Source organism: Anser brachyrhynchus (genome assembly GCF_964034855.1).
Source record: "Anser brachyrhynchus genome assembly, chromosome: 2".
In the NCBI taxonomy this organism is placed as follows: Eukaryota; Metazoa; Chordata; class Aves; order Anseriformes; family Anatidae; genus Anser; species Anser brachyrhynchus.
The window spans coordinates 160,827,914-160,850,304 of record NC_137695.1 but is presented as its reverse complement, the minus strand read 5'-3'; the positions used below and the strand labels follow the sequence as shown (position 1 = coordinate 160,850,304).

Here is a 22,391-nt window from a genome sequence, read left to right as displayed (position 1 = left end):
AGCCGGGCGCGCGTCCTCGTGGCGCTGTCCCTTGGTGCCACCTCCTGGGGGTGGCACGGGGGGGGGGGGACGGGTACATAAAAGGGACAGAGGGACTTGGTCCTCGTCCCACGGCCGCCAGCACGCGGCTGGGTGCAGAGGCCACGTCCACACACACACGGTGGCACCCCCAAGTCCCGACGTCCCCGTATCGCGACATCCCAGCTGCAAGGGCGGTGGCGCCGGGCGCTCAGAGGCTGGTGCAGAAGAGCTTGCGGTGGCGCGCGACGGCGCAGAGGCCGGTGCCGGGGGGCCCGCGCCAGGCCTGCCCCGCGTCCCGCTGGTCGCGCCGGCTCACGCCGCGGCTGCAGAGCCGCAGGTCCTGCACGCCGGCGGCCGCCCTGGCCCAGGTGGTGCCGTCCAGGGGCCCCTCCACGGAGCAGCCTTGGGGACGGGGACAACGTCACCGCGGGGGCCTCGCGGGGGTTGGGGGGGCGTCCCCTCCACCCCCCCTGTCCCCGTGCCTACCTGCCAGGCTGAGGTACCGCAGCCCCTGGCTCCGCTCGCCCAGCGCCGACAGCAGCGTCCGCAGGCCCACGGCGCTGATGCCGGGGTTGGCCGAGAGGTCCAGCGAGACCAGGGAGGGGCAGGCGGGGAGGCGCCTGCGGGCGGGGGGGGGCGAGGTAATGGGGGTGGGGGGCAGGAATGGCCCCGGCGGCAGTGGGACACCGCTGGGTGCGTGCGGTGGGACGGGGAGGGTGACGGTGCCACGGGGGGCACTGAGGGTGTTGGGTGACGGTGCCATGGGGGTTGGGAAGAGCATTGGGTGACGGTGCTGGGGGGACACCGAGGGCACTGGGTGATGGGGATGGGGGGGACACCAAGGGGAAAGGGTGACGGTGCCGAGGGCATTGGGTGACAATTCCAAGGGGGACACCGAGGGCGTTGGGTGACGGTGCCATGGGGGACACTGAGGGGAAATGGTGACGGTGCTAAGGGGACACCAAGGACATGGGGTGATGCTGCCATGGGGAACACGAAGAGCATTGGGTGACGGTGCCACAGGGTACACCGAGGACACTGGGTGACGGTGCCATGGGGGACACCCAGCCCAGCCCAGCCCCCCGATTGCCCCCCCAGCCCCTCACCTGGCCACCTCGGCGACGGCCGCGTCGTCCAAGCTGTTCCCAGGCAGCGCGAGGTGCGCGAGCGCGCAGCCGCCCTGCGGAAGCCCCGCGGCCGTCGGCTCCGTGTCCCCGGCGTCCCCGCGGGGCCGGCGGCGGGGAGCAGCCACTTACCCGCTCCAGGAAGCTGCCGACGGCGGCGGCGAGGGGCTGGGGGTCCGGCCCCCCCACGGAGCCGATGTCCAGGTGCCCGAGCGTGCCGGCGGGGAGGCTGCGCAGGAGCGGCTCCAGCCCCGCTGCGCCCAACGCGTTGCAGGACAGCGCCAGCGCCCGCAGCTGCGACGCTCCTGGAGGGGGGGGGACGGACACTGGCGTCACGGCAGCCCCCAGACCCCCCCCCACAGGGCGAGGGTCCGGGGGGTCGCTCACCTGCCAGGGCGTCGCTCAGCCCGAGGCGGCAGTGCCGGGAGAAGCCGTCGGCGAAGCCGCAGGCGCGCAGGCGCAGCGCGGTGAGCGCGGGGCAGGCGCGCAGCAGCAGCGCCAGCGGCCGGCAGCCGGCGTCGCCCAGCGGGTTCAGGCTCAGGTCCAGCTCCTCCAGGCTCTGCCGGCGGCAGGGACCGGGGCTGAGCACCGCGACGCAGCACCGGGGGTGCCGGGACGCCCCCCCCCCAAGCCCCCGCCCCGGCCCTAACCTGGAAAGCGACGCCGGGCTCGGCAAGGTGCTGCAGCCCCCGGGCGCCGAGCCGGTTGCCGGAGAGGTCGAGGAGGACGAGGCCGGGCAGGGTGCTGAGCGCGGCGCTGAGCTCGGCGCCGTGCCCGTCGGCCAGCCCGCAGCCCCCCAGGCGCAGCTGCCGCAGGGGCGCCTGCAGCTTCAGCGCCCGCAGCAGCGGCGGGAGCTGGGGGGGGCGCGGGGCCAGGCCCCCGGCGCTGAACGCGGGGCTCTGCTCCTGCAGCTCCGTCGCCTTCAGCAGCAGCGGCTGCGGCTCTGCGGGGACCGAGGGGATGCGGGGACCGGGATGGGGACGCGGGGACTGGGATGGGGACATGGGGGGTGGGGGGGGTCATGGCACGGGGTTTGGGGGCTGTGTTCCGGCCCCACGCTACCTGGGGTTGGTCCCCGAGGGGCTGGTGCATGGGACAGGGAGGTGACATGGGGGGGACAAGGGGGTGACACGGGAGGGGACAGGGGGGTGACGGGTGCTGATGTAGGGTGGGGAGATGATGGAGGTGACAAGGTGGCAGGGAGGTGACAGGGAGGTGACATGGGTGCTGGTGTAAGCTGGGAAGGAGATGGGGAGGTGATGGAGGTGGCATGGGTGGTGGCAGGGAGGTGACAGGGGTGGTGGCAGGGTCCTGGCACGTGGGACAGGGCGCTGACGGGGAGGTGACAAAGGTGGTGGCACATGGGGTAGGGAGGGGACGGAGAGGGGACGGGGGGGTCCTGGCACACAGGACATGGGGGTGACACAGGGCAGGGGGACAGGGAGCTGATGGGGGCATGGCATGGGGGATAGGGGGGTCGGGGGTCCCGGCACAGGCAGGAGGTGACATGGGGGGGTCCAGGGGTCCTGGCACGGGCAGGGAGGTGACACGGGGGGGCCGGGGGCCGTGCTCCTCACCCAGGGCCAGGCTCCGGCACGCCTTGCGGTAGCGCTCGGCCAGGGGCGGCAGGTCCCAGCACTGCACCTCGGCCAGCACCTGCGGGCGGCCGTGCCGGTGACACCTCCGTCCCCACGGGGACGGGGACGGGGACAGGGACGGGGCCGCGCTCACCTCCTCGTTGCTCTGCAGGACGTCCCCCACCAGGTCCTGGGGGGCCAGCAGGGCCCCCTCCTTGGTCAGGGTGAGGCGCGGCAGCAGCCCGCACGCCTGGTAGTAGCGCTCGGCCGCCTGCGCCGCCAGCCAGCCCACGGCGCGGCCGTCGCTGCCGCGGCACCGGGCGGGCGTCACCGGGACGGGCACGGGGACGGGGGGCGCATGGCATGGGGGGCGCATGGGATGGGGATCTCGGGGGGACAGGGAAAGGGGTGGGGGGACCACGGGGATGGAGGTCTTAAGGGGATGGGGCTGGGGGGGACCCATGGGGATGGGAGACCCATGGGGACGGGGATGGGGGTCCCATGGGGACAGTGACAGGGGTCTCAGTGGGATGAGGATCTCTTGGGGACGGGGGTCCCATGGGAACAGGGATGGAGGTGGGGGTCCCGTGGAGATGGGGACAGGGGGGCATGGGGATGGGGGGGGCACAGGGATGGGGTCTCAAGGGAATGAGGATCTCAGGGGGACAGGGAAAGGGGTGGGGGGACCACAGGGATGGGGTTGGGGGTCTTAAGGGGATGGGGATGGAGTTGGGGGGGACCCATGGGGATGGGGGACCCATGGGGAAGGGGATGGGGGTCCCATGGGGACAGTGACAGGGGTCTCAGTGGGATGAGGATCTCTTGGGGACGGGGGTCCCATGGGGACAGGGATGGAGGTAGGGGTCCCGTAGAGATGGGGATGGGGGTCCCATGGGGATGGGGGTCCCATGGGGACAGGGGATTCAGAGGAATGGCAATGGGGGTCTTAGGGGCACGGGGGCCCCATGGGGACAGGGACAGGGGTCTCCTGGGGGCGGAGGGCCCACAGAGACAGGGACAGAGACAGGGGTCCCATGGGGACAGGGGTCCCATGGGGATGGAGATGGGGGTCCTGAGGGCATGGGGGTCCCGGCGAGATGGGGGTCCCGGGGGGATGGAGATGGGGGTCCTGGGGGGATGGGGGTCCCAGGGGGATGGGGGTCCCAGGGGGACGGGGTCCCAGGTGCTTACCTCTGGGGCACGGGGATGAGGAAGACGTTGTCCTGCACCCGGACCCGCACGCGGATGGGGGGCGGCAGGGCAGGGCCGGGGGGCGGCTGGGAGAGGGGAGCAGCGGCTCAGGACCCCCGGGGGACCCCTCCACCCGCACCCCCATCCCCGGCCCCTCACCTGCGCCTCCTCTCCTCCAGCCTCCGCCGAGCCTTCAGCCGCCCGCGCGGGGCTGCCGGGGCTCTCGGGGCGCTCGCGGCCGCGTCCCGGTGCCGCTCTCCCCACGGGGCGGTTCTGGCGGCGCCGCGCGGCACCGGGCTCCCCGGCTCCGTCCCCCGGCTCCCGGCGCGAGCGCTTCCGCGCCCCTCGCGCCGCCGCCGCCGCCAGGTCGTCCTCCAGCCAGTCCTCCACGTACTCCTCGGCCGGGATCAGCGCCGGCCGCGGGGACGCCGTGGGGACGGGGACCGGGACGGGGACCGGGACGGGGACCGGGAGGGACCTGGCGCTGCCCAGGCCGCGGATGGCGGCTTCGTACTCAGCCTGGCCCCCGGCGGGGGCGGCCGGGTCCGGCGCCGCTGCCTCCGCTCCCCGTGGCCGCTTCCGCGCCGGCCGCAGCGGGGACATGGCCGGGGGGGACGTGTCGGGGTCCCCCGGCTCCGCCTGCGCCCCCGCCGCGTCCTCGCCGCCCGCGATGAGCGGCTCCGAGAGCTCGGCGTCGAAGAGCTGCGAGTCCCGGGGGGCGGCGGGCGCTGTGGGGCGCACAGAGACCCTCAGCGGGGGCGGGGGGGTGGCCCCCAGACCCCCAAAACCCCATCATCGTGCCCCCCCCCCCCCCAAAACCCCCTCAGCGGCCCCCGGGCTCACCGCCGCCCGCCGCCGCCGTCTCCTTGAGCAGGCGCTCCGTGGCCCGGCACCGCTGCCACGTCTCCTGGTCCAGCTCCTTGCCGTAGAGCCCGATCCACTCCTCCAGCGTCCCCAGCGGCGTCAGGCCCTGCGGGGAGGCCGGGGGGGGTTTCACCGTGCCCCCCCAGCCCCCGGGACCCCCCCCCGGCGTGTCCCCATCCCCGCGCTCACCTTGGCGTTCCGGGCGGCCAGCGAGGCCCCGCGCTGCACCAGCAGCTCGGCCACCTCGAAGTGGCCGCAGCCCAGCGCGTCGTGCAGGGGGGTGATGCCCTCGCAGCCCGGCCCCCCCGCGTCGTCCACGGCCGCCCCCCGGTCCAGCAGCAGCCGCACGATCTCTGGGGGGTGTCACAAGGGGGGGGGGAGGAAAAGGGGGCGGATGTCGGGCAGGATCCGGCCCCTTTCCCCCCCCGCCCCCCCCCCCCAGGGCAGGGGGGTCCCGGCGCTCACCCAGGTGCCCGTGGTTGCAGGCTTCGTGCAGCGGGGTCCAGCCGCAGTAGTCGCGGGGGTTCAGGGGGTGCCCCTGCGTGTGGGGGGGGGGACACAAGGGGACGGTCACCGCGTGCCACCAGCCATGGGGATGTCACCCCCCCCCCCCCAGCAGCATCCCTTCGCTCCGGCCGGCACGGCACGGCTCCGCCGGGCACCCGGCGCCCCAGGAGCGAGCCCACGCCCCCACCGGTGTCCCCAGTGCCGGGGGGGTCCCGTTGTGTGTGTCCCGCCCCCCCCCCAACCCTTTTACCTGCTTAAGGTAGAGCTGCACCCGCCGCAGGTCACCCTCGATGCAGGCGCGGTGCAGCGGGGTCTCGCCCCGGTCGTTGCGGCGGTTCCACTGCGGGCACAGGGAGGGGTGGTGGGGATACGGCCCCCGAGGGGCTTGGGGGGCTGGGTGGGGGGCCCTGACCCACATCTGGGGGGCTCTGACCCACACCTGGGGGTCCTGACCCGCCCCTGGGGGGCGCGGAGCAGTGCCAGGACCCCATCTCTCACCTTGCAGATGCGCCGGCGGCCGGGGACGCTCTTGGTGTAGCCGTCGAGCTCGTCGTCCTCCCCCTCTGCGGCACGGCTGTGAGCGGGGGCGCAGCCGGGCACGGGGGTCCCGCTGCCCTCCGCGTCCCGGGGGTCCCATCCCCCCCTCACCCACATTTTGGGGTCCCGTCCCCCCTCCTCTCGGCCCCCCAGGGAACCCCCGCGCGCCCCTCACCGCTCTCCGACAGCTCCAGGTCGCTCTCCTCCTCGGGGGCCTCGCTGCCCTCCTGCTCTTCCTCCTCCTCCTCCTCTTCCTCTCCCCCCGGCAGGCCCCGCAGCCTCGCCATGGTGTCGGCGGCCTCGGCGCTGCCGGCCCGCTGCTGCAGCGCGTGGAGGTGCCGCAGGACCTGACGCTGCGGGGCGGGAGGGACGGAGACAGGTCGGCACCGTGGCACCACGGCACTGCGGCACCGGGTCGGCACCATGACACCAGGTCAGCACTGCGGCACCAGGTCGGCACCCTGGGACTGCGTTGGTACCATGGCACTGCAGCACCGGGTCAGCACCACAGCACCGGCTTGGCACTGTGGCACCACGGCATTGTGGCACCGGGTCGGCACCACGGCACCGGGTCGGCACCACGGCACCGTGGCACTGGGTCAGCACCACAGCACTGTGGCACTGGGTTGGCACCATGGCACCATAGCACTGTGGCACCGGGTTGTTACTATGGCACCACGGCACTGTGGCACCAGTTGGCACCACGGCACCAGCTCAGCACCGTGGCGGCACCATGGCACCGGCTCAGCACCGTGGCACCATAGCACTTGGTTGGCACCAGGTCGACTTCATGGCACTGCGGCACCGGGTCTGCACCATAGCACTGGGTTAGCACCATGGTGGCACCATGGTACCGCAGCACCAGGTCGGCACCAGGGCGCCGTGGCACTGGGTTGGCACCGTGGCACCATGGCACTGTGGCACCACGTCGGCACTGTGGCAGCACCATGGCACCACCATGGCACCGGGTCGGCACCGCAGCACTGGGTCGGCACCATGGCACCGCGGCACCGCAGCACCGGGTCGGCACCATGGCACCACGGCACCAGGTCGGCAACGTGGCACCGCGTCAGCACCACGGCACCGCGTCGGCACCGCGCTCGCCGCCGTGCCCTCACCTGCAGCCGCAGCTCGCCCGCCGCCTCCGCCCGCTCCAGCGCCGTCCCGAGGCAGGCCTCCAGCTCGGCGCGGGGCTCGCCCGCCTCCTCCTTGGCCAGCGCAATGCTCAGCCACGTCCTCCCCTCCTGCGCGCGGCCACCCGTCAGGCTCCGGGGCGAGCCGGGGGGGTCCCGGCCCCGTGCCCTTTTGTTTTATTATGGGAGGGGTCCCCTCCCCCAAATTGTGCCCGTTGGGGGGGTCCCCGCTCACCTCCAGCGCGTCGCCGCGGTGCAGCGCCAGCTCCTGCCGGTAGTGGTGCTCGGCGCGCGCGGGCTCCTGCAGGTCGCCGAAGGTGGTGGCCAGCGAGACGTGGATGGCGGCCAGCTCGGGCGCGGGGCGGCCCAGCGCCTCGGCGTAGCTCAGCTGGGGGGGTCAAGGGGGTCAAGGGGGACAAAGCCCCCCCCCCCGGGTACCTCCAGTGCTCCCAGTGCCTCCCAGTAGCTCCAGTGCTTCCATTATCCCCAGCGCTCCCAGTATTCCCAGTGCTCCCAGTGCCTCCCAGCGCCCCGATGTCCCTAGCGCCTCTCAGTACTTCCAGTGCTCCCAGGGCCTCCCACTGCCCCCCGGGATCTCCAGCGCCCCCAAGTAGCTCCAGTGTTTCCTTTATCCCCAGCACTCCCTTTATCCCCAGTGCTCCCAGTATTCCCAGTGCTCCCAGTGCCTTCCAGCGCCCCCTGGTGTCCCTAGCGTCTCCCAGTACCTCCAGCGCTCCCAGTGCCCCCCAGGATCCCCAGCGCCCCCCAGTACCTCCAGTGCTCCCGTTATCCCCAACATCCTCACCACTCCCGTTATCCTCAGTGCCCCCAGTATCCCCAGTGCCCCCCAGTATCCTCAGCAACCCCAGTGCCTCTCGTTATCCCCAGTATTGCCCCAGTGCTCCCACTACCTCCAGTGCCCCCCAACATCTCCATTATCCCCAGTGCCCCCAGTACCCCCAGCGCTCCCGTTATTCCCAGCACCCCCCGGTATTCCCAGTGCTCCTGATGTCCCCAGTGCCTTCCACTACCCCCAGCACTCCCATTATCCCCAACACCTCCAGCACCTCCAGTGCCCCCCAGTATCCCCAGTGCTCCCATTGTCCCCAGCACCCCCCGGTATTCCCAGTGCTCCCACTATCCCCAGCGCCTTCCAGTACCCCCAGTACTCCCATTATCCCCAACACCTCCAGCCCCCCCATGCCCCCCAGTGTCCTCTGCACCCCCAGTATCCCCAATGCCCCCAGTAACCCCAGCACCCCCCAGTATTCCCAGTGCTCCTGCTATCCCCAGTGCCTTCCAGTACCCCCATTACCCCCACCATCCCCAACACCTCCAGCCCCCCCCACGCCCCCCAGCCCCCTCAGCCCCCCCCCGTGCCCCCCAGCGCCCCCAGTACCCCCCCACCTGCCGCTGGTAGTGCTCCAGCGCCCTCCTGAAGTCCCCGTGCCTGGAGAAGACGTCTCCCAGCCGCTCGCACAGCGCCATCGCCGCCGCCGGCTCGCCCGCCGCCTCCTCCAGCGCCTCCTGCAGCCGCGTCACCTTGGTGGCTGCGGGACCGGGGTGGGGGGGTCACCACCTTGTGCGTGCGCCCCCCCTGTGCCCCCCCCGTGCCTCCCCCCCCCCCAAGCTCACCGTAGCGCAGGTTGCAGCGCACGAGGTGCCGCTGGTGGGGCTGCCGCGAGCCCAGCGCGTACGCCGTCCGCAGCGAGCGCTTGGCGGCCGCGAAGTCTCCGAGGCTCAGCTGGACCTGGGGGTGGGGGGACGACACGGGGACCCCCCCAACCTCATCAAGACGCCGGGACGGACCCCGGAGGGGGGCTAAAAAACAAGGGGGGGGCGTTCCCGAGGCCGACCTGCGCCGTGCTGCTGCAGCACTCGCTCTCCAGCGCCTTGTCCTGCATGCGGCGGGCGCAGTCGCGGGCGCGCTGGAGGCAGCGCAGGGCCTGGGGGTGCTGGCCCTGCCGCAGGTGGATGGCGCCCAGGTTGAAGTAGGCGCGCTGCAGGTCCTCGTCCAGGCGCGCCCGCTCCGCCACGAAGACGCTGCGCTGCAGGTAGCGCCCGCGGCGCCCCGCGTCCCGCAGGCTGTCGTACACCAGCCCCAGGTTGAGGTAGAGCCGCGTGCGCATCGCCGCCAGCTCCCGGCGCGGCACCGCCCCTGCGGGACACGGCCATGGCACCGCCGCACCGCGAAGGATTTGGGGTCCCGCCCCACCACCAGGACCCCACCACCACCACCGGGACCCCCCAGCCGGTGCCCAGATGGGTTCGGGGAACCCCAGGAGGAGCCCCCAGTCTCTGGTGCCAACACCACGGCTCTGGCACAGCACCAATCCTGCCAGGCACACAGACATGGTCTCAGGGCACCACAAAGGATTGGGGTCCCCCACCACCACCAGGACCAAATGGGTTTGGGGACCCGCAGGAGGAGCCAGCAGGACCCCCAACCAGTGCCCACCCCACCCCAGATGGGTTTGGGGAGGCCCCAAGAGGACCCCCCAGCCCCCAGAGCCAACACCAGGGCTCCAACACGGCACCGCTCCTGCCGGGCGCAGGACACGGGCATGGTCCCATGGCACAGGGGAGGATTGGGGTCCCCCCACCACCACCGGGACCCCCCAACCAGTGCCCAGATGGGTTCAGGGAGCCCCCAAGAGGAGCCCCCAGAGCCAACACCAGGGCTCCAGCGCAGCACCGATCCTGCTGGGAGCAGGACACGGCCATGGTCTCACGGCACCACAAAGGGTTGGGGTCCCGCCCCACCACCAGGACCCCCCCACCACCACTGGGACCCCCCAGCCAGTGCCCAGATGGGTTTGGGGACCCCCAGGAGGAGCCCCCAGCCCCCGGTGCCAACACCAGGGCTCCGGCGTGGCACCGCAAGACACGGCCATGGTCCCGCGGCACCGCGGTGTGGCAGAGGATTGGGGTCCCCCCCCCACCAGGACCCCCCCACCACCACCAGGACCCCCCAGCCATGCCCAGATGGGTTCAGCGACCCCCAGCAGGACCCCCCCGCACCCACCCCACCCCAGATGTGTTCAGGAACCCCCACGAGGACCTCCCCCCCCTCCCCAAGCCCCTCTTTGCCCCCAGCAGCCTCTCACCCTCCAGTTTCTCCTCCACGATGGCCAAACTGGTGCGGAAGGCGCCCTCGGCCTCACGCAGCGCCGCCGTCACCTCCTCCCCCTCCTCCTCCTCCCCGCCGCCGCCGCCGCCGCCGCGGCTCTCGGCCACGAACATGTGCGTGCGCCCGATGGTGGCCCAGGCGCGCTGCTGCTCCGCCGCGTCCCCCAGGGCGCGCGCCAGCTCCAGGTGCCGCCGCTGGTGCTGCGGGGACGGGGTCAGCCTAAACCCTTCAGGACGACCCCCCCCCAATAAAAAAAAAAGCCCCCCTCGGGGGGCACCGACCTCCAGCGCCGCCTGGTAGCTGCCCAGCTCGGCCAGGCGCTCGCCGATCTTGCGGTGCGCCACGGCGCAGCCCAGCCCGTCGCCCGCCGCCTCCAGCAGCCGCAGCTCGCGCCGGTGCTCCTCCAGCGCCTCCGCGTAGCGCCCTGCCGCCACCGCACGGGGGGGTCACCGACGCCCCCCCCCCGCCCCCCAATCCGGGGACCGGGACCCCCCTCGGTCCCCCGGGACCCCCCCCACCCCCCGGCCCCACCATGGCTGGCCAGGAGCTCTCCCAGCTGGTTGCACAGCGCCGCCTCCTCCGCGCCGCCGCCGCCGCCGCCGCGCTGCAGCTTCTCCTTCGCCTTCTGCAGCTCTGGGGAATGGGGGGGGGGCTGGCACCAGTGCCACCAGTGCTCCCAGTCCAGCAGACACCAGTGCTCCCGGTCCAGCACTCGCAGGGAGCCCCAAGCCAGCGCTCCCGTCGCTCCCAGTATCCCCGGTGCCCCCCAGTTCCTCCAGTACCCCAAGCTCCCTCGTTACCCCCCAGCATCCCCCAGTGCTCCCAGCATATCCCCAGCATCCCCCAGTATCCCCAGCACTCCCAGTGAGCCCCAAGTCAGTGCTACCAGTGCAGCCGGTGCTCACAGTGCTCCCATCGCTCCCAGTATCCCCGGTGCCCCCCGGTTCCTTTAGTATCCTCTGTACCTCCCAGCACCCCCCAGTGCTCCCAGGATATCCCCAGCACCCCCAGCACTCCCAGTGAGCCCCAAGCCAGCACTCCCAGTGCACCTGGTGCTCCCAGTGCTCCCAGTATCCCTGGTGCCCCCCAGTTCCTCCAGTGCCTCCAAGCACCCTCGTTACCCCCTAGCACCCCCCAGTGCTCCCAGTATATCCCCAGCACTCCCCAGTATCCCCAGTGCTCACACTGAGCCCCAAGTCCATGCTCCCAGTATACCCAGCGCTCCCAGTGCTCCCATCGCTCCCAGTATCCCCAGTGCCCCCCGGTTCCTCCAGTGCCCCCAAGCACCCTCGTTACCCCCCAGTGCTCCCAGTATCCCCAGTACCCCACTACCCCCCAGTATTCCCAGTGCTCCCACTATCCCCAGCACTCCCAGTCCCCCCAGTACCTCTGCCCCCCAGTATCCCCAGTGTCTCCAGCACCCCTCAGCACTCCCAGTATCCCCGGTGCCCCCCAGTTCCTCTAGTATTCTCTGTACCTCCCAGTACTCCCAGTGACCCCACTGCTTCCATTGCCCCCCAGTATCGCCAGTGCCCCCAGCAGCCCCCGTGTCCCCCATCATCCTCAGTATCCCCCAGTATTCCCAGTCTCCCCAGCGCCCCCAGTACCCCCAACACCCCCAGCACCCCCATTGCTCCCCAGTATTCCCAGTGCTCCCAGTACCCCCAGTACTCCCCATGCTCCCAGCACCCCCAGTGCCAATCCCCCATGCCCCCAGCGACCCCAGTATCCCCAGCACCCCCCAGCACCCCCCCCATTACCCCATCATCCCCCAGTGCTCCCAGCACCCCCAGTGCCCCCAGCAGCCCCCTGGCCCCAGTAACCCCAGCAACCCCCAGTGCTCCCACTACCACCCAATGCTCCCAGTACCCCCCCATTACCCCCCATCCCCCCCAGTACCCCCCCCATTACCCCCAGTACCTCCCAGTACCCCCCAATAACCCCCCATCACCCCATCCCCCCCATTGCCTCCCAGTGCCCCCAGCACCCCCATTACCCCCAGTACCTCCCAGTACCCCACACCCCCCCATTACCCCCCATCACCCCCCAGTGCCCCCAGTACCCCCCCAGTGCTCCCAGTACCCCCCCACTACCCCACCACCCCCCAGTGCTCCCAGTACCCCCCATTACCCCCAGTACCTCGCAGTCCCCCCCATCACCCCCCAGTGCCCCCATTACCCCAGCACCCCCCAGTGCTCCCAGCACCCCCCAGTACCCCCCAGTGCTCCCAGTACCCCCCATTACCCCCAGTACCTCGCAGTCCCCCCATCACCCCCCAGTGCCCCCATTACCCCAGCACCCCCCAGTGCTCCCAGCACCCCCCAGTACCCCCCAGTGCTCCCAGTACCCCCCCCATTACCCCCCTTTCCCCCCCCAGTGTTCCCAGTGCTCCCAGTACCCCCCATTACCCCCCAGTGCCCCCATTACCCCAGTACCCCATCACCCCCCAGCACCCCCCAGCACCTCCCAGTCCCCCCAGTATCCCCCAGTCCCCCCGCTCACGCCGCAGCGCGCGCTCCCCGCTCATTCCCCGCCGCTCCCGCGCCCGCCGCGCGCTGTGCCCGCCCCCCGCGCCGCCGCCAGCCAATCAGCGCGGGGAGCCGCGCACCGGCCGCTCCCATTGGCCGCCGCGCACGGCCCCGCCTCCGCCCCGCCCCCGGACTACAACTCCCGGCGTGCCCCGCGGCCCGCCCCGGGTGGTGCCGGGAGGGGCGGCCCCGCCCCCCGCGGTGCCTCCTGGGAACGGGGCCCGGTAGGACCAGTGGCACCAGTACCGCCAGTTACAGGGCGCCGGTGACACCAGTGCCACCAGCTACAGGGAAAACAGTGACACCAGTGCCACCAGTTACAGGGAAAACAGTGACACCAGTTACAGGGCCACCAACGCCCTCCCCAGTCACTGTCCCAGTGCTCCCAGTGGCACCGGGCACCATCCCAGTACACCCAGTGACTGTCCCAAGCACCCCAGTACCACCAGTGCCTGTCCCCAGTGCTCCCAGTGCCCACCAGTCACCACCCTCAGTACTCCCAGTGCCACCAATGCCTCTCCCAGTGCCCCCAATCACCATCCCCAGCACTCCCAGTACCATAGGCCGTAGCTCCCAGCTGCTCCCAGTGCTTCCCCAGTCACTGTCCCAGTGCTCCCAGTGCCCTCCAGTCACCATCCCAGTAGTCCCAGGGACTGTCCCAAGCACTCCCAGCACCACCAGTGCCTGTCCCCAGCACTCCCAGTACCGCAGGCCATAGCTCCCAGCTGCTCCCAGTATCCCCAGCGCTCCCCACCAGTCCCCATCTAACCAGTGCCTCCCAGTCTCCCCAGTATCCCCCTACCTTGCAGCCCCCCCAAGCTCTTCCCACGCCCCCTGTGACAGATGATGTCACCTGGGGGGGCTCTGACATCATGAGGGGGGGGCTCTGATGGCAGAGGGGGGAGATCGGTGGCAAAATGGAGGAAGACCAGTGACAAACTGGGGGCGTCGAGGAGAGGCCAGACGCAGCGCACGTGGCGACGCAACCCCGTGGCTCCTCCCCCACCCTTCTGCACACCCAAATTTCAGGGGGTTTGGGGACCCCCCCGAGCCCCCCCCCACCCCAAAAATATTTTGGGGGACCCCCCCGACTTTTGGGGGCCCCCCCCGAGGCCGCGGGGCACGCTGGGAGCCCGACTCCTTGGAAAATCCCCCCCGTGGTTTATTCTCCTAGTAAAACAGACAGAGGACCCGCTGTACAGAGCGCCGCGCCGCGCCCCCCCCGCAGCGCCGCCGCCGGCACCGCGGCGAGGAGGAGGAGGAGGAGGAGGAGGAGGAGGAGGAGGAAGGCTGTGGCTGCTGCGGCATGCAGGCGCGGGCACGAGGGGCACCGCGGCGAGGCGGCGCCGGGCGCGCGAGGCACGGGGACGCCGCGACGGCAGCGCGGTGACGCCGCGATCACCCACGACGGCGTCGCGGCGGTGTCACGCTGCCACAATGACGCCGTGATCGCCCATGATGACGCTGCGATGACATCACGATGGCGCCATGATGGCGTCAAGAGGACGCTGCGATCATCCATGGTGACGCCATGATGGCACCGTGATGACCCCACAATGCCGCATCGACGCCATGGCCATCCACGATGACGCCAGGGTGACGCCATGATGGCGCCGTGATCATCCATGATGCCGCCGTGACGCCGCGATGACCCGCGTTGATGCCACGATCATCCACGATGACGCCGCGATCATCCAAGATGACGCCATGATGGCGCCGCGCTGACACCACGATGACGCCACGATGGCGTCGCGACAACGCCGCGACGGCGCCACGTAGGCGCCGCGGCCTCGCCTACTTCTGGATCTGGAATATAAAAAGGCGCAGGTTGATGTTCTTGGCCGCCAGCAGCTTGTTGCACTCCACCGAGTCCACGATGGGGAGCGGCATGTACTCCGTCTCATTGTTCTCATTGGTAAAGACAAAGTGGTAGATGACCGGGTTGATCTTGACGTCGTCGTAGGGCCCCTCGAGCAGCAGGAAGGAGCACTCCAGCGGCGAGTTGACCTTGCTCTTCAGGATGAGCTGGAAGGAGAGGGTGCGCTTGCAGGAGAGGTTGGGGTTGCGCTCCGAGTCGTTGACGCGCGCCTTCAGCACCCACGTCTGGTTGAGCACCGTCAGGCGCGGCGTCTCGTAGTACAGCCGCGTGATGAAGTCGTCCGTGCGGTACGGGCGGAACTGCACCTCTGCGGGACAAGGGGGGAGAGCACGGGGTCAGCGCCGGCACCGGGCTCAGCACCAACGCGGGGCCGGCACCGGCACGGGCTCAGCGCCAGCACCGCGTCAGCACCGGCACCGCACTGCAGGGACAGGGGCAGCCAGGAGCCGCAGCGGTCCTGGGGGGCACCCCGGAGCCGTGGTGGTCTTGGGGGGCACCCCAGTGGTCCCAAGGGACGAGGACGGGAGGAGGGATAAGGGGAGGGGGGAGGCAGAAGGGCCGCGGGTGGCTCGGCTCGTGGCAGCCCCGCGAGCGCGGTGCCGGGGCCGGGCCGCAGAGGACACACAGACAGGATTCGGATCGGGTGCAATCGGCTTTATTGGGGTCGCGTACAGAGGCGTGAGCGGGGCAGCGAGGCACGGACAAGGAACACCGTGGGGAAAAAAAAAAGGGGGGGGGAGCGGAGCGGCAGCCCCCGCGTTGCAGCGCTCCGAGCTGGGCGCCCAGGGGCGCCCCCGAAGGCTGGGGTGAGCCCGAGCTTTTGGGGCATTCTCAGAGGAGTTGTAGGACAGGATCGGGGCCAGCAGCCCCGGCACCGAGGCCGGAGCGAGCCCCGTGTCCTAGCGGCGTCCCCTCGGCACCGCAGCCCCCCCGGGGCGAGGGGAAAATCCTTCCCCCCCCCACCCCGGCCCCGCTCTCCTCTCGTCCCGTTTGCCTCCCGGGGCTGAGCACCCTCGGGTCCCCCGCAGTGCTCCGAGGCTCAGCACCACGCCCATGAGCCAGGAGGGCGCCGGGCTCACCGCACACCGCGGGGTTTTGGTGCCGGCTCTCGGCCTGGTGCCCCTGGCCCCGCACGGCAGCGGGTGGCACCCCACGTTTCCTGGGGCTGGGGGGGGGGGGGAGGGGTTTGTAACCCCCCGGGAGATGAGCGGGGAGCCGCGGGGAAGCATGGCGGGCTCTTCTTCGGAAGAGGAACGCCAAAAAAAATATAAAAAAATATCGGAAAACCCAACAAAAAGGCCCCGAGCAGCCCCGGCGCCCGCGGAGAGGCGGTGGCGGCCCCGGCGCGGCGCCACGGGCCCAAGCACCCCGCGGAGCGCCGCCGCGCGTTACCTGTGTAGCCGATCTTCTCGAAGCTGAGCAGGCTGAAGATGCTGTTGTAGAGCTGCATCTCCTTCTTGCGCGTTTGGTCCATCTCGTCCAGGATCTCCATCAGCTCGTTGCCCGTCTTGGTCGGGTGCGTGCACTCGGCCTCGTGCACCGTCAGCTCGTGGAAGGGGCCCTGCCACGGGCACCCGATGCGCTTGTACTTGCACTGCGTCACCCTGCGGGGCACGGGGCGGCCGTGAGGGACGGCTTTTTGGGGGAGACGAGGCCCCGAGGGTGTGCGAGCCCCCCCAGGGAGCACCGAGACCCCGACGGCGCCGCTCCCGCTGGCCGTGGCGATGCCTCGGGCCAAATCCACGTGGCCGGAGCCGGCTGTGGAGCAAGCCTTGGTGGGGACAGCGACAGAGGCGGCCGACGTGTCCCCAAACCCGTGGAGTGGCACCGAAAGAGCCACCGGGGCGGGTTTGGCGCGTGCCGCCACTGGGGACACGTGGCGAGGATGAGGAGGGGCTGCACCGCGGGACGAAGCGGCGCAAAGGCTTCGCCACACGCTGCTACTGCTGCTCCTCCTTCCCCCGGCATGCGCGGCGAGCACCAGGAGCCCTCCTCCGCATGCGCTGTCCCCTACCTGTCCCCGTCCCCGTGCCGTGCTGTACCCGTCCCGTCCCCATCCCGTCCCCGTGCCATGCATGTCCTGGTCCTGTCCCGGTGCCGTGCCGTGCCCGTCTGCATCCCGCGCCATACCTGTCCCCTCCCTGTCCCCGTGCCGTGCCATAGCTGTCCTGGTCCCGTCCCCATACTGTGCCATACCCGTCCCCGTGCCGTACCCATGCCGTGCTGTACCCGTCCCGGTCCTGTCCCCGTGTCATGCCATACCTGTCCTGGTCCCGACCCTGTGCCATGCCATACCTGTCCCCATGCCATGCCATACCCATCCCCGTCCCAGTCCTGTCCCCATCCCGGTGCCGTGCCATACACACCCTGGTCCCGTCCCCATGCCATGCCATCCCCATCCCTGTGCCGTCCCCGTCCCAGTCCCGTCCCCGTGTCACGCCACACATATCCTGGCCCTGTCCCCATGCCGTGCCATACCCGTCCCATCCCCATCCCAGTGCCATGCCATACACATCCTGGTCCCGTTCCCAATGCCATGCCATCCCCGTGCCGTACCCGTCCCCGTCCCAGTCCCATCGCCGTGTCACGCCACACATGCCCTGGCCCCGTCCCCATGCCGTGCCATACCTGTCCCGGCGCCGTGCCGTCCCCATCCTGTCCCTGTCCTGGTGCCGTGCCATACCCGTCCCATCCCCATGCCGTGCCATACACACCCTGGTCCTGTTCCCCATGCCATGCCATCCCCATCCCCATGCCATGCCGTCCCCATCCCTGTGCCGTCCCTGTCCCAGTCCCGTCCCCGTGTCACGCCACACATGTCCTGGCCCCGTCCCGGCGCCGTGCCGTCCCCATCCCGTCCCCGTCCCCGTGGCGGTGCCGTACCTGTCCTGGCACTCCTCCTTCTGGTGCCGCTCGAGCAGCGAGCGGGGGAACTGCTGGGCGCAGAAGGCGCACTCGGAGGGCAGCTCGCTCACCGCCTTCTCCACGGCCAGGTTGCGGCAGCAGAGGCTCTTGCTGATCTCGCAGCGGCAGTTGGGGCAGGTGGCCTGCTCCTCCTTCAGCCGCGCGTCCGCCAGCAGGTGGATGAAGCAGCCGGCGCACATCAGGTGCCCGTTGGTGCACTGCGGGGGCAAAGCAGCGCCGCGCTGGGTGCGGGGGCACCGGGGGGGGGTCCGAGGGACGGTACGGGGGGGAGATTTGGGGGGAACGGGGGGGTTTGGGGGGAAATGGGGGATTTGGGGGAAAACGGGGCAATTTGGGGGGAATGTGGGGTTTGGGGAGAAATGGGGGGGTTCTGGGGAAAATGGGGGGATTCGGGGGTGATTTGGGAGGGTTCAGGGGGGATTTCGGGGAAAATGGGGCAATTTGGGGGGAAATATGGGGATTCAGGGGTGATTTGGGGGGGTCCAGGGGGGATTTTGGGGAAAATGGGGCAATTTGGGGGGAAATATGGGGATTCAGGGGTGATTTGGAGGGGTTCAGGGGGGATTTCGGGGAAAATGGGGCAATTTGGGGGGAAATGGGGGGGGTCGGGGGAAAAACAGGGGGGTTTAGGGGAAAATGGGGGAAAATGGGGGGTTTGGGGGAAAATGGGGGGTTTGGAGCAGGAAAATGGGGTGAGTTGGGGGGAATGGGGCGGTTTGGGGGTGATTTGGTGGTGATTTGGGGGAAAATGGGGGAAACGGGGGGGTTTGGAGTGGGAAAACGGGGTGAGTTGGGGGTGATTCAGAGGAAAATGGGGGGGTTGGGGGAAAACGGGGCAGTTTGGGGGGAAAATGGGGTGGTTCAGAGGTGATTTGGGGGAAAAGGGGGGGTTGGGGGCCGGAAAATGCCATGGGTTGGGCATCGTAAACGGGGGGCACTGCGCGGTGGCACCGGGGAAAGCCCCGGCCGCGCGTCACCGCCACCGCGCTGCGTGGGGACCCCACGAGAGACCGGCGAACGGCCTCGTCCCGCGCCAGGAGCCCTAAACCACCTGGTTTCGCCCCAAAACCCGCACCTCCAGGAGCGGCCAGGGCGCGCCGCGGGCACCCAGCGCCCACAGCCCCGTCCCGCCGACCCCAAATCCGCGGCGTGCCCGGCACCGCGGGGTCACGCCGGTGGGGGACGGCGGCACCGCGCCACTGCTGCCACTGCTGCCACTGCGCCATAACCGGCTGCTCCGGCTGCCCCGGCGCTGCGGCGTCCCGGCGCTAATTACCGGCGCTAATTACGCGAAGGGTAACTAACGAGCGTCCTCGGCAGGGCGCCCACCTGCCCCCCCCCAAGCACCGGGAGACACCAATTTTTGGCTTTCTGACCCCAAAACAGGGCTGAGCGTGGCTGGGGAGAACCCCCCCCGACCCCCCTGGGGGTTTTTTGGGGTAAAACCTGGTGGTTTTGTCCCAGCCGTGGGATGCCCCAAATTCCCCCCCGGGGGGTGGGAGTGGGAAGGGGGGGGGCACCAAGACCCTTTTTTTGGGGGGAGGGGGGGTCTGAGACCCTTTTTTGGGGAGGTCCGGTGGGCTTTTTTTGGGGGGGGGGGCGATCCCGAGGCCCTTTTTATGGAGGGGGGGGGATCCCGAGGCCCTTTTTTGGGGGGAGGGGGATCTGAGACCATTTTTGGGGGGGTCCAGGGGCCTTTTTTTAAAGGGGGGGGGATCCCGAGGCCCTTTTTGGGGTGGAGGGGGTCTGGGGCCTTTTTTTGGGGGGAGTCTGGGATACTTTTTTTTTGGCGGGGGGGAGTGGGGGATACGTGGGGGGGTCTGGGGACCCTTTTAGGGGATGGGGGGGGGGGGGATCCGGGATCGTTATTTTGAAATGCGGGGGGGGTCCAGGCCCCTTCTGGGGCGGGGAGAGGACTCCAGGACCCTTTTTTTGGATGGGGGGGGGGGGGGGGGTCTGGGACTTTGGGGAGGGGATGTGGGACCCTTCTTTTGGGGTGGGGCTGTTTTTTTTTGGGGGGGGGGGAGGTCTGTGCTCTTTTTTGGGGGGGAGGCAACTTTGGACCCTTTTTTTTGGGGGGGGGGATGGGGGAAGAGCAGGACCTTTGGGGTGGAGGGGACACGACTCTGGGACCGTCTTTTTTGGGGGGGGGGGTCAGGGACCCTTATTTTGGGAAGGGGGGGGTGTCTGGGGCCCTTTGGGTGGGGGGGGACGGGACTCTGGGACCCTTTTTTTTGGGGGGGGGGACACTCTCGGACACTTGGGGGGGAGGGTAGCGGGGACCCTTTTTTAGGGGGGGGGTTGGGGACCCATATTTTGGAAGGGGGGTGTCTCTAGCCCCCTTGGGGGGGGTACTCCAGGACCTCTTTTTTTGGGGGGGTGGGCACATTTTTTTTGGGGGGGGGGGGGTATCTGGGACTCTTTTTCGGGAGGGTCAGGGACCTTTCTTTTGGAAGGGGGCTGGTACTTGGGGGCCTCTTTTTCGGGGGGGGGCACATTTGGGGAGGGGGGGAGGGTCTGGGACACTTCTTTTGGGGGGGGGCGGTCTGGGCCTTTGGGGGTGTGGGGGTACCCAGTCCCCTTCTGGGGGGGGTACTCTGGGACCTCTGTTTTTGGGGGGGGGGACACACATTTTGGGGGGGGGGAGTGTATGTGGGACCCCTTTTTTGGGATGGAGATGCCCAGACTCCTTTGGGTGGGGGAGGGGGAAGCCTGGGCCCTCTTTTTTTTGGGGGTGGGGGGCACATTTGGGGATATGTGCAACCCCTTTTTGGGGTGGGGGTGCCCAGGCCCCTATTTTGGGGGGGGGGGGAGTGCCCTGACTCCTTGGGGGGGGGGGGGGGGGGTCTGGTACCTCTTTTTGGGGGAGGCTGGGGGGGCACATTTGGGGTGGGGGAGCATACATGGGACCCCTATTTCGGGCTGGGGGTGCCAGAACCTTTTTGGGGGGGGGGGGGTGCCTGGACTCCTTGGGGTCAGGGGGGGCACTCCAGTACCTCTTTTTGGGGGGGGGGGGGCACATATGGGGGATATGTAGGACCCCTTTTTTGGGGGTGGGGGTGCCCAGGCCCCTATTTTTTTGGGGGGGGGGGAATCCTGGCTCCTTGAGGGGGGGTCTCTGGAACCTCTTTTTTGGGGGGCAGGGGGCACATTTAGGGGATATATAGGAGCTCTGGTTTTGGGGTGGTGAGGGGAAAGGGCCCCTATTTTTGGGGGGGGGGTATCTGGGCCATATTTTTCGGGGCGGGGGGCACACGGGACCCATTTTTTGGGGTGGGGGTGCCTGGGCCCCTATTTTTTTTTGGGGGGGGTGCCTGGACCCCTTGAAGGAGGGGTTCTCTAGGACCTCTTTTTTTGGGGTGGGGGTGTCCAGACCCTGTTTGGGGGGGGGGGGGGGGGGTGTCCCTGCTTCCTGGGAGAGGTACTCTGGGGCCTCTTTTTTTTTGGGGGGGGGGGGGGGGGGGGGGTCTGGGACCTCTTTTTTTGGGGCTGGGGGGACACTTTGGGGGGGGGGGGGCGGAGGGCATGTGGCCCGCCTATTTCGGGCTGGGGGAGCCCAGACTTTTTTTTTGGGAGGGGGTGGGGGTGCCCAGGCCCCTATTTTGGGGGGGGGGGGGGGGGGAGGGTCCTGGCTCTTTGGGGTTGGGGGGACGTACTTTGGGCCCTCTTTTTTTCGGGGGGGGGGGGGGGGGGGGGGGGGGGGGCACACTTGGGGGATATATGGGACCCCTTTTTTTTTGGGGGGGTGGGGGTGCCCGGGCCCCCATTTTTTTTGGGGGGGGGGGGTCCCTGTCCCTATGGGGGGGCTCCCAGTCCCTATGGGGGGGGGGTCCCATCTCTGGGGGGGGTCCCCGTCTCTGGGGGGGGGGGTCCCCGTCTCTGGGGGGGGGGGTCCCCGTCTCTGGGGGGGGGGGTCCCCGTCTCTGGGGGGGGGGGTCCCCGTCTCTGGGGGGGGGGTCCCCGTCTCTGGGGGGGGGGGTCCCCGTCTCTGGGGGGGGGGGGTCCCCGTCTCTAGGGGGGGGGGTCCCCGTCTCTGGGGGGGGGGGTCCCCGTCTCTAGGGGGGGGGGGTCCCCGTCTCTAGGGGGGGGGGGGTCCCCGTCTCTAGGGGGGGGGGGGTCCCGTCTCTGGGGGGGGGGGTCCCCGTCTCTAGGGGGGGGGGGGTCCCCGTCTCTAGGGGGGGGGGTCCCCGTCTCTAGGGGGGGGGGGTCCCCGTCTCTGGGGGGGGGGGGTCCCCGTCTCTAGGGGGGGGGGGGGTCCCCGTCTCTGGGGGGGGGGGGTCCCCGTCTCTAGGGGGGGGGGGTCCCGGTCCCCGTCTCTAGGGGGGGTCCCGTCCCCATGGGGGGGTCCCCGTGCCCGTTGGGGGGGGTGCCCCCGCGGCCCTCCCCCCCCCGCTACCTGGTACACCGAGGCCTTGGGCAGGTCGAGGCAGACGGTGCAGCACAGCACCGAGTGCAGCCGCTCCTCCAGCTTCACGCTGCCCGCCGCCGCCCCCTCCGCCGCGCCTTCCTCCGCCTCCTCCTCCTCCTCCGCCGCCGCCGCCGCCGCCGGCCCCCGCCGCCCTCAGCCGCTTCTTGGGGGGCGCGTCCGCGTCGGCGGCGGCCTCGCCGTGAGGCCTGGGCCCCCCCCCCGCCGCCCCCCCCCGCCTCCTCCTCCTCCTCCTTCCTCAGCGCCTCCCCCCCCTCCTCCTCCTCCTCCTCCCTCCTCCTCCAGCCTCGCCCGGGCCCCCCGAGCCCGGTCCCCGGAGCCGCGGGGGAGCGGGGGGGGGGGCGGCGGAGGCGGCCGGGCCCCCCCCGGCCTCGCGCTCCTCCGCCGCCGCCGCCGCCGACATGGCCGCCGCCCCTCAGCCCGCCGCCATCGCGGCGAGGCCACGCCCACCGGGCGGACGGGGTTGGGGAGGGGAGGGGGGGGAGTTGGGGCCAATGGGAAAGGGGGGGAGGCGGGGCGAGGAGGGGGTCGGGGCCAATGGGAAAGGGG

At 70.5% G+C, this 22,391-nt stretch overlaps 2 protein-coding genes across 3 annotated transcripts; both read right to left on the bottom strand.

Annotated features, from left to right (window-relative positions):
* Nucleotides 1-107: 107 nt before the first annotated feature.
* On the bottom strand, nt 108-12,670 carry LOC308189674 (tonsoku-like protein). Of its 2 annotated transcripts, XM_080579961.1 has the most exons (25): nt 12,587-12,670; nt 10,616-10,717; nt 10,366-10,508; nt 10,062-10,284; nt 8,811-9,112; nt 8,590-8,704; nt 8,362-8,504; nt 7,190-7,342; nt 6,940-7,065; nt 5,997-6,174; nt 5,783-5,847; nt 5,535-5,624; nt 5,243-5,315; nt 4,967-5,130; nt 4,757-4,883; nt 4,073-4,641; nt 3,914-3,999; nt 2,877-3,027; nt 2,723-2,801; nt 1,796-2,088; nt 1,533-1,704; nt 1,278-1,450; nt 1,128-1,201; nt 508-641; nt 108-423 (listed from the first exon to the last, which is right to left on the bottom strand). In XM_080579961.1, the coding sequence occupies exons 1-25, from the start codon at nt 12,609-12,611 to the stop codon at nt 230-232; spliced, it is 3,954 nt and encodes a 1,317-aa protein (XP_080436087.1). In that variant the 5' UTR covers nt 12,612-12,670; the 3' UTR covers nt 108-229. The 2 variants fall into 2 exon arrangements, with proteins under 2 accessions (XP_080436087.1, XP_080436088.1); XM_080579962.1 differs by lacking the exon at nt 8,811-9,112 and having other exon boundaries at nt 8,590-8,775.
* Nucleotides 12,671-13,750: 1,080 nt separating this feature from the next.
* On the bottom strand, nt 13,751-22,057 carry LOC308189991 (zinc finger TRAF-type-containing protein 1-A). Its single transcript, XM_080580733.1, has 4 exons — nt 21,813-22,057; nt 17,375-17,613; nt 15,884-16,095; nt 13,751-14,798 (listed from the first exon to the last, which is right to left on the bottom strand). The coding sequence occupies exons 2-4, from the start codon at nt 17,593-17,595 to the stop codon at nt 14,407-14,409; spliced, it is 825 nt and encodes a 274-aa protein (XP_080436859.1). The 5' UTR covers nt 17,596-17,613; nt 21,813-22,057; the 3' UTR covers nt 13,751-14,406.
* Nucleotides 22,058-22,391: the final 334 nt, after the last annotated feature.